General features: G+C 42.5%; 2 protein-coding genes across 4 annotated transcripts; both read left to right on the top strand.

Moving 5' to 3' along the window:
• The first annotated feature begins 670 nt into the window (after positions 1-670).
• LOC125765251 (cuticle protein 16.5-like) lies at positions 671-1,445 on the top strand. The gene is made up of 2 exons (XM_049430179.1): positions 671-788; positions 859-1,445. The coding sequence occupies exons 1-2, from the start codon at positions 777-779 to the stop codon at positions 1,228-1,230; spliced, it is 384 nt and encodes a 127-aa protein (XP_049286136.1). The 5' UTR covers positions 671-776; the 3' UTR covers positions 1,231-1,445.
• Positions 1,446-5,246: 3,801 nt separating this feature from the next.
• Positions 5,247-13,958, top strand: LOC125765506 (endothelin-converting enzyme 2). Of its 3 annotated transcripts, none has more exons than XR_007418562.1 (12): positions 5,247-7,459; positions 9,739-9,823; positions 9,964-10,058; positions 10,134-10,698; positions 10,757-11,018; positions 11,078-11,758; positions 11,886-12,045; positions 12,309-12,357; positions 12,960-13,027; positions 13,102-13,232; positions 13,306-13,705; positions 13,780-13,958. XR_007418562.1 is itself a non-coding variant. In XM_049430721.1 (12 exons), exons 2-12 carry the CDS (start codon positions 7,408-7,410, stop codon positions 13,645-13,647), a joined length of 2,490 nt encoding a protein of 829 aa, XP_049286678.1. In that variant the 5' UTR covers positions 5,247-5,976; positions 7,300-7,407; the 3' UTR covers positions 13,648-13,958. The 3 variants fall into 3 exon arrangements, 2 of the variants coding, with proteins under 2 accessions (XP_049286678.1, XP_049286677.1); XM_049430721.1 differs by having other exon boundaries at positions 5,247-5,976; positions 7,300-7,459; positions 13,306-13,958; XM_049430720.1 differs by having other exon boundaries at positions 13,306-13,958.
• Positions 13,959-14,189: the final 231 nt, after the last annotated feature.

Here is a 14,189-nt window from a genome sequence, read left to right as displayed (position 1 = left end):
GCATTACCAACGACAAAGCACTCGCACGGAGGTCGCGGTCGTGTGTTGCAAGATGTTTCACTGCGAACTCCACTGCTACCGGTCAGATGCGGGACCAAACGGTCTTTTGCTTTGTGACTTTGTGAAAAAAAACTGGTGCATCGCAATGCACACTCCGTTGCACTTTAGCAGTTGCATTCCCCTCCCCGTGCCAAGTTCTTCGCCGTGTGGACGGTGTAGGCATGATTTATTTGCTACATGCCACATTAAAGCTACAACGGCCATCGAGTCCCTGTTCGATTAACTGTCATCAAAGATCATGCTCTTGCGGCAGGCCAATTTCCCTTTCGTTGATGCGATGCGATGTGCTTGCGTTCGTGCCCCAGGTACCCAGGTGGGAGGAGTGGACCACGGTTGACATGCTGTGTGTTTGTGGTTATACGTTGCATGAGAACAGGCCCGCTAACCTAGTGCGCGATGGCTGAAAGGCCGTGGACAACAACAAAAAAAGTAGCGTAACATTCCACATTTGGACATTCCGCCGTGTGCGAACGGGTGAGCAGCGTGTGGTGTCGTTTGCAGCCTGATCATCCGTTCCTCGTAGCTAGTTAGGCTTCCCTTAACGAGACGAGCCGGTTCGGCAGCACCGATGACACCGTTCAGGTTCGATCTATAAAAGCCCACCGTGCTGGAAGTGTTCGATTGAGTCAGTCCGTGTCGTTCTAGCTACTCACTACCAACCATCTTGGTGAATTTCTTCTGAATCTTAGCAATAGCCATACTTCCCTCTAGCCACCATGAAATCTTTGGTAAGTCTATCCTTCGTCGTTCTCCATCCAAGCTTGCTCGAATGCGAATACCTTGGGCAATCTGTTGCAGATCTTCCTCGGACTTATTGCCATCGTTCGGGCCGCTCCGGGATACTACGGTGACCATGGTCTCTCGTATGTAGCTGCCGCTCCGGCACCAATCGTCAAGTACGCAGCACCGGCCGTATCGGTCGTACATGCTGCTCCTGCACCGGTGCTTAAGTATGCCGTTGCACCGGCACCGATCGTGAAAGCAGTAGCACCGGCAGCCACTAGTTATGCCACCATTCATCAGGTTCATGCCCCGGTTGTACATGCCGCACCGGTAGTGAAGTACGCAGCCGCACCAGCACCGGTTGTGTCGTACGTCCATTCGGCACCAGTCGTTGCCCATGCTCCGGCTCCACTGCTCAAGTACGCACCAGACTACCACGGTTGGTAAATGGATATGTCCCGGACCAAAGAACACTGCCATACGTGTCCGCTACATCTGCTCTTCGGCCGGCACAGGAACATCCAGAACCTCTTGGCACTTTCACTTCGATCCTGTTTTCCACGTCACGTTACACTGCTCGAAATCTAGCATTTAAAGGCCATCGTGTATTTCTGTTTTTTTTTGTGTTTTTTGTTTAAAATAAACAACCAAAGCATACGCTATTCGGCTGTTTTTTCTCTCTTTCTCTCTCTCTTTGTTAAATAGAAAAATCAAAACCATACAAACCAAAAAAAAACGTGATTGATAATTTGTTTTGAAAACCACTTAACAAATATCCTTAGGGAACGTTACTTCAAATGAGTGGGTTTCTTGCTCTTCGCTACCTCGCCCATTTTGGACCGCACACTGGAGAGCGCCAACAATTAAGTATAATAATGAACGTAACAAACCGCTTGTTGACTAAACGCTTGTTTGTGAAACGTTGGCTTGTCGTTTACAACAATGTTCACCAAAAATGTTTCCTTCCGGCCCCCATTCTTCCAACATTCAAAAACATTCCATCACTGGTTCGGTTTCCAAGCGTTTCCCTTATTCCCATTTGGCGTTCGCCAGTTTTGCTCAGATTTAATCTAACTTTATGACACACAACGTCGAACGTCGAGCGAGATGAATACCCAATACCCATTCCATCAACTCGCACGTTCCCGATCTCCTGCCATGTTGGTGCAACATTTAATTACCAAACACATTCTGTTTGTTACACCGGCTACCGGCTAAATCTTGCGTCCCATTTACTGCCATTTGGTGGAGTGTTTTTTTGGTCGTAGCCCTTGCGTAAGGTTCACTGTTTTGACAACTGAAAGAAGCGCTCAGGGTGGGTTGTGTTTAGTATTTTTCTTAAGAGGAAATATCTCTTAAGCATAGTGAAAAGTTGTAAGAAAAAAAAGACAGAAAGAAAACTCATCAAACTGCGGAACTGAGTCATCGTGTTACATTGCTTTCAAAAACTGAAGCATTTTCGCAATCGGTGTCGCATCGGTTCGTCTCTATTGTCTCATGTGCTTTCCGATGCTGCTTTTACGGCTGTAGGTGAAAATTGTACCCGGTGATTGCTTTCTTATTTCTTACAGCTTGCGAAATCACTCTGCTTAGATTTGTTTCTTCTTTGCAAAGCGGGATGAAAATTGATCAACCATAGCAACGCAAGCCGGGGGACGATCTGACGAGCTGACATGCCCCAAACCATACCCGATTTGGATTTAATCAATGAAATGACAATATTTGCTAGGTAAGGCATGAAAACCGATGTTCATGGTTCGATTGAAGCTTAGTGTGGGATTTCGAATAACAAAAGATGAGCCTGACCCGGCCATGTCGGTAGCAGCAATCAAAAATTGGTAACAAATTATAACCTTTTGGCCGTACCTTTTGCCCCTACAATGAAATGTTGAAACGTGCAAACACAGGTAGGGGAAAATTTGAAAAAGGCATATAGAGGCAAATGGGAGGAAGGAAATGAAAATTACTTCCTTATAAATAGTAACCACAAGCAATTTTTTTGAAGAGAAAAAAATCAATCATAAAAACGTGTTTAATTTAAAAGCTGAAAATTCTCGAATAGCGTTAAACGTGACATTTTCTGCCATGTAGTAATCAAACAGTGATTTTTCTGCCATTTAATAATCAGCAGTGAGGCTGTAGAAAAGCATCGGGAAGTTACCATATTCCAGCGTGCCTTGCTGACCCGGAAGAGAGTCGTACCGCGAAAAACAGAACACAGAAACACAATTTGATACGTAGAAGTGTTCTGTAAGCAATCAGTTCAACGAACTGTTCAAGAGGATGCGGCATTAATATGGAAATGAAGTACTAGAACAAGAAATCCTTCAAATTATTACTGACGTTTGATAAAGCGAATCGTTGACTTGTGATTGGGGGAGCTTGGAAATATTTATATACTAGAAGCGAGCAAGGCTAGACTGAAACTACTTCTTGGACATTACGTAGTTCATTGTCGCCCACAAGATTTTCACCCTATTAAGAGCCCTTTTTGGTGGCTTCATTGCAAGCTATCAAAGAATTTCTCGAACGTAAAAAATTGATCCTTAACAGATCTTCAATATGTTAGTAAATGGAATCTTCGAGGAGGCTCAGCTCAGATTATGACATTTTTTTGGATCAGACATCTTCTAGAGAGCTGATAAAGATGAACGACAAAAAAGCTAAAATGATACTGGTCTATCTTGGATCAGTTATGTCTGTGAAACTCCCCGCAGATTGCATCATCTATATTGAAATACGAGTAAGTTTGCTGGCAGCTATGTACGCATCAAAGCCTGTTGAATCTGCTCGAAACATCTTTAATTGTGTTGCTACTTGTCCAAAACCACATTACGAATTAGAACGGCACAAGCACGACCAAGTTCGGATAGTCTTTTTCTTGGCTCTGTTTCTGAAGGATTCCTTTTTTTCCCCGGCTGTTGATGGGTTTCCCCAAAAACCGGCTAGGATTATCGATTGGCAAACGATGGTCCTTAACCGTGGATGGTGAATTCGCCGTATTCTTCCAAGTAGGTTAAGCTCCCGTAGCGATTTTCACGCCAGAATAATAGAGAGTACGTCTTATTGAGCTGTAAGCTTTACTTTATGTCTTTCGTTGAAACAAAAGCACCGAAAGGTTAAAGCAATGTATGGATAAACTATTATCAGGGAGTGAAAGATATATTACTCCCCTGGACATAATTTCGATGAAGTGTGTCTTGCGTTATTGACGTCTGAAAATAAGTAAACGATAGTTGAAGACTTTTGTCTTTTTTAACCATTTTTTTAAGAGATTTGTATTACAAATGTCCCCATTGTAAAAGAAAAATTGCAACAAATTCTGCAATCGTCATTGATCTTCGTAGTAATTTATTTAAGCCTAAATCCAACTGAACGATCGGGCATCATTTACCTCAATAATGTAGCATAATTAACCATGGAACACTAAAACCATTACGGTAAATAACTCACAAACCTTTCATTAGCACTGCAAACGGATAACAACTAGAAAGGTTATCAATGGGATGCCCTGGAACGTATCCATTTGGCCACCTACAGAACGGAACACGCAGCCAGGTTGAATGAATCATGTTTGTTCTAATATTCGACAGCCAATCAATCTAATAGTGTTGCCCATTAGCGATCAAACGTACTGCCGGACATCCCTGGCCAAGGGAGCGAAGCAATGGAACCTACGACCCATAACATATGCAGGCGCTTGCAGGTTGACGAACTCTTTGGCCAAATACATGCGGTTGGAGCTGGAGAAGATTGTAGCTGATATCGAATGTTAGATAATGGTTGGACCCTTACCTTCGCACCGCATTCCAATCGGAAATTGCTCGTACCTACATATGAGATTGTATTAATTTCATAAAGCAGACACATCAGCACACGATAGGTCACAGGTCAAACGAGTTAATGTACTGATTAAATATCAACCTGCTGATAAAACTGCACAATTTACTAATTTCTACAGCTTACAAAACTGGAGAAACTTGCGTGCAATCTGAGCTACTACGAACACACCCCATTAACGCATCTTGATCGGTGATTGGGAACAAAGCTTTGCTTTTTCTTTTCTGTTTCATTTTTCCAACATGATACTCTCTTGCAAAAGTAATCAATATTATGCACTATCAAAGGGATTTTTTTATCTTTTCTTCTGCACAAAATGGCACCTAACTATGCTCCAGTCCAACTATACTGCAGTTAATTAAAGTGAACTCATTAAAAGCTTGTTACACTGATACTCCTTACGCGGATTCTTTTTTTTTGCAAATTTGACAAGATGCCAACAACAAAATGGAGTTGAAAAATAATATTTTCTGAAATAATAAACCAACCAAAAAAAATGTAACATAATAATCAATCTCATAGTTCGTAAACAGGTGAAACTTTTTCTTTCTGGTGTTCGATTTAAGATAAAATGATACTGTATATGGTAAAAGTAAAATAAAATTAAACTTTCGTTACAATGCAAAGTGAAAAACAACACTAATTAATTACCGAACTTTCTCGTGCGATGAACGTGAACGATCGGGACATTAATCGTGCTAGATAAACTCGTCCCAAAAAAGCTGGTGAGGTAGCACTGCGGAGAGTACGAAGCAACAATTACGAATCATACCTAAATCCGTTGATTGGCTACAATCCCCGGGAATGTTTGTTCTCCTGGTGCGGAAGGTTGTTGTTTGTGGCATCGTCGTCACGCTACAGCAAAACGCCCATGCCCCAAACAACAAAACAGATACACCAGGCTAATAATAGCGTTAAGCCTAAAGCTTCCACCCAATCGTGTATATACACCCTGGTTGTGGTAGTAGTTTGAGTTTAGAGGTAAGACTGCATGTACACCAGTAGTATTGGATTGGACTGCGGTATTCGATACTGGGTGGGCCAGGATACGATGCCGGTACGCGGTGCCCAAACATAGGAGGGCAAGGATACGGGAAGTAAAACGCCCGGTCGCCCGGCATTGTGTTCGTCCTTCGGATAGTCTATGACAGTCATCGTCATTCAATGGCATAATGGAGCGTACCAGTAAACCATCGACGGTACCGGATCGTGCACATTCGACCAGTGACCGCACGGGCAGTCTCGGTGCATCGTACGAACAGGCACGACGGGTTCGTTCCTGCCAGACACTAGACAGCAGGAACTGTTTGCTTTAGTAGTTCAATTCAAGTGTTATGATTATTGGCCGTATAGGTAGTAGAAAGATTTGTGTTCCACTTACATCATGTTTGCAAACTATTACACTTTACCAATCGTCATCGAACAGTGTTAAAATGCTGTGCTAAAAGAGCTGTACAAAATCGAAACTAACCGTTTCGGGTTGTACCAAGGTTCGTCATCTAATCGTCGACCTTGACACAGTACGGCACAGTGTGCGAAGCGTACGGCACACAAAACCCGCGGAAAACCCCCCGTATCGTGGAAACGTTAAGCGTCTTATAAAAATTTCGACCGGAAAGTTTCAACGTGGCAGCCTACAGACAGCCAGATTTTGTATGCCGATAATATTACCGAGTGTGCAAACAATCGGGTGATTTAGTGATTTTGCAAACAAAGCTTCTTTTTTTTTGGTTGTTAAATGCAAACAACAGAAAAAGGAATAAAGAACAACGGAAAAATCGCGAACGAATGTATCGTCCCCTATCCTCACTAAATCCGTCCCTTCAGTCGTCAACCAAAATGGTTCGAGTGGTTCGAAATAAATAAGTATCCGGTTCCTACCCATTCCACGTGTACGTCCTACGCGCGTTCATTTCATAGGGAAGAGAATATTAAATGCTTGTTTCATGCTGCTTCCTCTACTCGACATGGCTACCATCATTGTTGTCTCGTTTTACAGTTTTCTATAGACACACTTTCTCTAACCTTCTCAGGACACGTGGTATTAGTAGTGGTTTTGTTTGTTTATTTCCTTTCCACGGTAATAGCTTGGGTAAACAAATCTAACGACCAACGACAGCAAAATAATGATTTTGTGGGGCCTCTTTTTTTGTTCCTTTCACATTTTTTTCCTTTCTTAAATGCATCCCATAACATTAATCCATGCTGATGCATTATGTCAATAGACACATGCCATTGTGTGCTTCAACGTGTTGTATCGAGCAACAAAAAGAGATGCCATCCATCGTGTGCATCATATAAACAATAAAATATGGAAACGGACACACCATATGGTTTTACTGGTAAATGATGTATTCGCATGCTTCACGTGATCAAAACACACAAATACTCGGCGGAATCTATCGCTTCCTAACATCATCATGCAATCCATCTACGGCTATCGATCCACAATACAACTACATCCGGTTTGTGTGTTTGTGTACGTTGAATAGGACACAAATAAAAGCCCCAGTTTGTTTGTTGTGTTTTTGGTTAGTTTTCCGCTTTACAAAATGGAAACAAATCGCGCGTGTGGCTTTTCCATCAAGCTGGAACTTCTAGCTGGAAGCATTCTTTTATGATTGCTTTTTATCGCCCGGGTTTTCCATTTTTTTTTGGGTCTGTTAATCCTTCCAGCATGAAACAGCAGTAGCAAACAAAAAAGCGGTCAATAAAAAGGGCAGGAAATTAACGCCTTACAGCATCCTTGTGCCTTATAAGAGAACGCCACGCCTTAAGCCGAACATGTCGACGCAACGTATTTGGACGACTGATAATAACCACAGACCAGATTACGGTAGGTTGTATTTTCTTATTTCCAACTTTTTTATAAATCCATTACCCGTAGGCATATAGTTTAGTGATACGATTGTCAAAAACTGTGTGTGTATTGTGCTTTTTATCGCTTATTTTCTGCTCTCAATGTTAGTGTCTAAATGGAACAATCAGTAAGCGCTATGGTACTAGCTAGCAAACAACACGACCCGGATCGTCTAGAGATCAAATCTCGTCTGATGTTCGGTTGAACGTTTCTCTTCTTAGTAAATTGAGCAAACTACTGGTAAGAGAGGAATTGGAATGCGAGGAACACCCAAAAATCAATATCCAAATCAACATGCTTTTTCTTGCTTTTGCAGATTTGATTATTTAATTAAGGCAAAGCGAGCCCCCCCGTAGATTTGACTAAGGGAAGTTGCTCCTACCCCATAGAGAGTGTATTACAGTACACCTGATAACAATTTCTAAGAATTTCCTTCGAGTGGTCCCTTGTGAAAGGTGCATTGTTCTTGAAAAACACACATGTTTTTATACCAACTTCGTTCGATAGCAAAGTGCCTACATCTTCAATCCTGCTGTTGTTGTCTGTTTGATCTAGCGCAAAATACAACAAAAAAAAAACAACTGTCTACATTGACCAATTTCTTGGAACACAAGCTCCTCGAAATAATTTCCTCAATGGTATTTGTCTTTTGCTTCAGGGAAAAACTAATAAACGCAAAGTGTTTATACACGTTGGTGTACTTGAAAACATCTTATGTCTACAACTCAGCAAAAATCACACTTCAAGATGGGCAAGATCAATGAGATGAAATACTGATAAACAGGAGATTGAAGCTGTTTGTCAGATTTTTGCCGCCGCAAGTGTAGTAAGCAGCTGAACCACATTTATTATGTATGACAAAAAGGGTACATTTTAACCGAAACCCACATATGTTCGTGTAACAAGTTAAGTTTGGGTTTCACGTTAGGCGCTTCTTTAACAATTTGTATAAAAACGTTAGTTAACGTTTGTTTTACAAATACAAATAATTTCGGACGTAACACATACTGGATAATAAAAAAACAAAAATTTACCTCCTTTAGGTTTAATCTAAATATTGACAGTTTTACCTTACTAGTCTTCTGTTATTAGCAACTCATTGTGGGGACATAGAAAAACTGTTCAACGCCATGGGAAATTGAACAGTTGCTTTATGGTTTGCTTACCGTACGCCGGCAAACTAATAACTTGGTGAGTTTTCAATAGCAAAATCATGTTCACCTGATGACCTGCATAGCACCAAGGTGTACAAATTATGCATGCATTTGGCCGGGTCAATAAACTTACCAACCGCCATGCTGCCGTTCAACCGCACATGTACAATAATAGGGACATGAAAAACCACCGCCAGGATATGTTTGCCAGTGGATCATTCCCCCATTTTTTTATGCCCGTTACACCCGTTGCTTTGTCGTCCCGGTGGAAGATGGACGAACATAATTGTATCTGGCAACCCACCACGAATACTAGTGCACACTGTGTCTATCATCACGTTGCGTTTAGCGATAATTCATTCACGGGAAGCACGTGAAGTTTGGCGGGAACTAGAAAAATAAAGAGCAGCGTTAAGTGTCACAATAACAATAACAATAGGGGGCCCTAATTGAACACTACACATGGCGAAGATTGTTAGTACAATCTTTCGCAAAGCAACATAATGTCTCAGTGTGAGATATATGCATCACAGTTATTTGGAAGAATAGTTGAATAATTTGCGGACAAACAGTGCAATAATCTTCGAAACACTTATCTATCTGATTAAATGTAACAATGTCCTTATAACATAATCTAACAAAGATGACCCAGTTTCTACAGTTCCTTGGTAATTGAACTCAATCTGCGTTGTGTCAGCAGGGTTTCTGCATTCACACACTGCCTGCTTCAGTGTTTCTGCTACATGACAATAAGTGTCCCAAAAGTTACCCATAATTAGCTTAAGATTACTCGTAACATGTGCCAACCTTATGTGCCAACCAGTACCTAAATAGTAGAGATTTGATTACGATCCCTTACCATTAATTGATTTTCTCTCACAACAGATTCGAAGTAGAAGTCGTTTGGCTCACTGTGGGCATCGTTAAATGGTACAACTGTTACCAAAAAAACAGAAACGGTATCGCTATCGATTAAAGCACTGCATGAGTAATTAACTTTAAAAGTTTGTCAACCTTCATCAAATGTGTAATGCGTCACCTCGTTTTGGCTGGTGGTGAAAAATAAGGTCCCCATTTTTCTTCTTCTTTCCCTAATTTTAGGACAAGATTCGGAGAAGAGCTCCATCACACATCCCAACAGCGTGCCACCTGCCGGTAATCCGTACCTTATCGGTATCCAATCAAGGTAATGTGGGACGCACCCCGATCCCAGTTAGCTCCAAACATTGTATCACCATTAACGCCATTTTTTCCCTGGTTATGTTTGCCTATCTCCACAATATCCTTCCCAACATCTTGCCGTCCCGTGTTTGGGACCCCGTACAGATTCCGGCGGCGATATTATCACAAATCGATACTGCTATTTCTGCTGCTCATAATCTTCATCCTGACGATCGCTATCATAGTAATAGCATGTTTGCGTGAGTATCACCAACCATTTTCCCATCATCGATCATGCCGATAATACCGCACTACGTCACTATCGCCACTTTCAGTACATTTCCCGCCCGAGATCTGTCACACCGCGGACTGTCTTCGTTCGGCAGCGGCCCTCAAGCACAGCATGGACCTGTCGGTGGATCCTTGCGAAGATTTCTACCAGTACGCCTGCGGTAATTGGGAGGATGAACACCCACGGCCTGACTCTTATGCCAGCTTCGATTGGTTCAGTGAACGACAGGCGAAGATTTTGCGAAACATCCGCCATTATCTGCAGGCGAACAACAGCGAGTTTGATCCGAAACCTGTAGTACAGGCGCGTGCCATGTATACGGCCTGCATGAACCTCACTGCCATGGATCGGCTTGGTTATGAGCCGGTTTTGAAATACCTCAAACAATTCCATTTGCCCCCGTACCCATCCTTTCTGAACGTGACCGATGCAGCCGAATCACCCGTCTTCAAGGGATATAACTTCGACTGGGTACGATCATTAGCCAAGATCAAGCAATTGCTTGGGATGGACGTTTTCATTGGGTTCGATGTGTATCCGGATCCACGCCATCGAGATTACAACCGGCTGGTGCTGGGAACACCGGAGACTGGATCAGATTTGCCATTGTAAGTACCGAAGCTGGGAAGTTAGGCTTCAAAATTACATATAATAATAAATTCACAGCAACACCGACATTCTGAAACACATCCGTCGTGGTAGAACTCGTCGGAAGCTAATGGTCAGTGCGGATGATGTAAAAGAAGACGAAGAGGACAGCGATGTGGATGAAGATCCAGTGTCTGTAAGTGCGTACAAAAAGTTTATGATCGGTGTAATGAAATTATTGGTAAATCATACCGATCCGACAATCAAGCTACAATCGTTTAATGCGCATTTCGAGAAAGCTGCCACAATAGTGGTACAGTTTTCGGATTCAATCACTAAGGTTGGTACTGGACGTGAGATACAACAGTGACGCAAATAACTCCCTCACCATTTTCTTAGTTCAATCGAGAGGCGGAAAATGCGTCGAAGAGTACAAACTTGGAGGATCGACTCAACTTGCAGGATATCGTGTACTACACGGTAACGGATTTGCAGAACATCACTGACACGTACCTAGCTCCGAAAGATCCACTACCAATCTGGGAGAAACTGGTTGCCAATGTGTTTGAAGGCATACCGGAAGCACAGCTAAACCTGCAGGACGAGATGATCCTCACGAGCAATGCGGACATACTTTATCTGAAGCTGCTCGTCGAGTATCTCGCCGTAACACCGCTAGCCCACATCGAACTGTACATCTGGTGGACGGTGGTAGAGGAACTGATACTACACACGACGATGGAGGTACGCAAGCTGTACTACGACTACTACAAATCAATCACACCGACGGATGGGTTCAATTCGCGGACACTGTACTGTACCGGTACCGTGAACCGTCTGCTTGGAATGGCCGTCAGTTATGCGATCTCCAGTGATAGCTTTACGCAGCGCACTAAACCACGGGTGCAGGATATGCTCCGCTACATACGTACTGCGTTCGAGGGTCTCGTACGCGACACCACCTGGATGGATTGGCCCACCAAACAGTCGACGCTGCGCAAATCGGAGGCGATGCGAAGTCTGATTGGATTTCCCGAGTGGATTCTGGATCATCGGGAGCTAGAACAGCATTACAATGGGGTACAGATGGCCGGTTTAGCTAGTGCCCTAACCAACCACAACAAATAATCGTGCAATGTTTATTTGGTTCATTGTTTGTTTCATGTTTGGCATCCCACCCAAAACCCGTTGGTGGCAACATCATCAGTTGAAAGTTAACGAGAGCACCCACTTGGAAAATATGATGGAGGAAATACAGCGTAAAAACATCATCAAACTTCGCCGCTGGCGACAAAAACACGAACTCAGCTGGGAAACTTTGCCCACCAACGTGAACGCGTTTCATACATTCCAAGAAAATGCTATAAGTACGTATGTTTAATCTTCGGCTGCATGGGGTAGGTCATTCCCCCCTCCCGAAGGTTCCCCTAGTACACACAATTCCAATTACACATCCTTTTTCTTGCACCCTGGGAGGACCGGAAAAGGGCGCATGTTTTGGCCACCTTTTGTATACGCCGGTTTGTCGGCGTACGAAGCGTACTAACTTTGATATTTTTATTTTCTCCGTATGGTTGTGGTTGTTTTGTTTTCAATATCGACAAATTTCGGTGTCCGACGATGCTTGCAGCCATACCGATTGCAATCCTGCAGTACCCGTTCTACCATCTTGGGCTGGAGTAAGCACGTCTTCCATGATAATGCTACCCACTGAGAGCACTGAGAGCACAGACAGACACACTGGCACAGAACAGCACAGAGCTATGTTCAAGCAACAGCAAAAAAATGGAAAGGACCACACTTACTACGCACCAAAGCATCGTGTTTGTGCACCACACCAGCTTTGAAAGGTATAACGCTTCAGGTTGCCTTTTAATACACAAGAAACGAAATTATTGCACGTTACACGCATATCCTTTTTTTTAAGGCACGCAAGTCTCACGATTTCTTTCACTTGCAAAACTCAATTAACATTCGAAGGTAAAAACAAAACACGATAAAGCTGTGGGCATTTTTTTTTTATTAAAAAAAATCCATTTTAATCTACTAAAACACACATTTTGCAATCCCGAGTGCATAACGTTAAGCGCTTTGTAATGCTGATTGCATACTTTTGTGCGCTTGAATCATATTACGCCTGAAGGTATGCAATGTATCTTAGAAAAACGCTTAAACCCTGTTTGTACGTTAGATCGACTGTTTTGATCTCGGAAAACGACTGTCCCATAGGTTGTGAAACGGTCGCTAGGCTAATTAAGTTTTCCCCTTTTCCTTTTTGTAGGGCACTAAACTACGGTGCACTGGGAACTATACTCGGTCACGAGCTTACCCATGGTTTCGATGATAGTGGTAAGTGGAGAAGTGTTGTGAGTGAAAAAATGTTGTTGTTTGGTAATACTTTACATTTTCTGGCTCATTTCCAGGACGTCAATTTGATAAGAACGGCAATCTGAAACAATGGTGGACGAACAAAACGGTGGAAGAATACGTTAACCGTACCATGTGTTTTGTGAAGCAGTACGGCCAATATTACATACCGGAGGCGGACGATTATGTGCGCTGGAGTTACCTTTTTAATTAAGTGATTTGTCAAGCTTTCGTAACGTAATTACTGCTATCGTTTGCAGATCGACGGTTTGCTAACGCTCGGTGAAAACATTGCCGATAACGGGGGTGTCCGGGAGGCATTCCGGGCGTATCAACTTTACATGAAGAATGCCGGCAAGGAACCGTTGCTACCCGGTTTCGAGAATTACACGCACGAGCAGCTGTTTTTCATCTCGTACGGCAATATATGGTGTGAGGCCAACACGCAAGCTGCTGCGAAAGCATATCTAGACGATTCGCACTGTCCGGGAAAGTTTCGCCTAAAGGGTGTGCTAACCAACTCACCCGAGTTTAGTCAAACGTTTAGCTGCAAGCCGGGAACAGTGATGAACCCAAGCAAGGACAAATGTCGCATATGGTAAACGAAATGTGTGGCATCGTGTGGTATCATGTGGCCGGTATTTCGCGTGCCAGGTTTCAGTGAGTATTTTGTGAAGTGGAGGATCGTAATGGGATACTATCGTTGAGTAAATGCATCAAAAATCTCATTGTAGATGTAATGTGTGATACAGCACAGCAATGTACCCAGAAAAGTGATACAGAAAACTGATGTGAACATTTAGCTAGTATGAAAAATTACTCTTGCGAAATGCAAGAGCTTCTTATATTGCAATATTTTGAAGAAATTGTTTTCTAAGTGTTTAATTAAACGTGTTGAAATGACAAAAATTAATCTCAGTTTGGAGAATGTACTAGCAAGTGATGACAACAAATATGTTAGAAATTGTATTGGTGTAGAACATATTTTCGTGTTTAGAAATAAAGAAAGAATATATTAATAAGTACTTTAAATTCACAATTAACACTCTGAATAAAAATAAAGTAGATTGTTTTTTGGGTTTTCTCTTTTCTAACGGCTTTAGTTCGAATTTCAAACTCGTCTAATGACATTTCAGTTTTATAC

The sequence above is a fragment of the Anopheles funestus genome, chromosome 2RL (assembly GCF_943734845.2).
Source record: "Anopheles funestus chromosome 2RL, idAnoFuneDA-416_04, whole genome shotgun sequence".
Taxonomy (NCBI): domain Eukaryota; kingdom Metazoa; phylum Arthropoda; class Insecta; order Diptera; family Culicidae; genus Anopheles; species Anopheles funestus.
The sequence above is the reverse complement of the archived record's forward strand: the minus strand, read 5'-3'. Positions and strand labels throughout refer to the sequence as shown.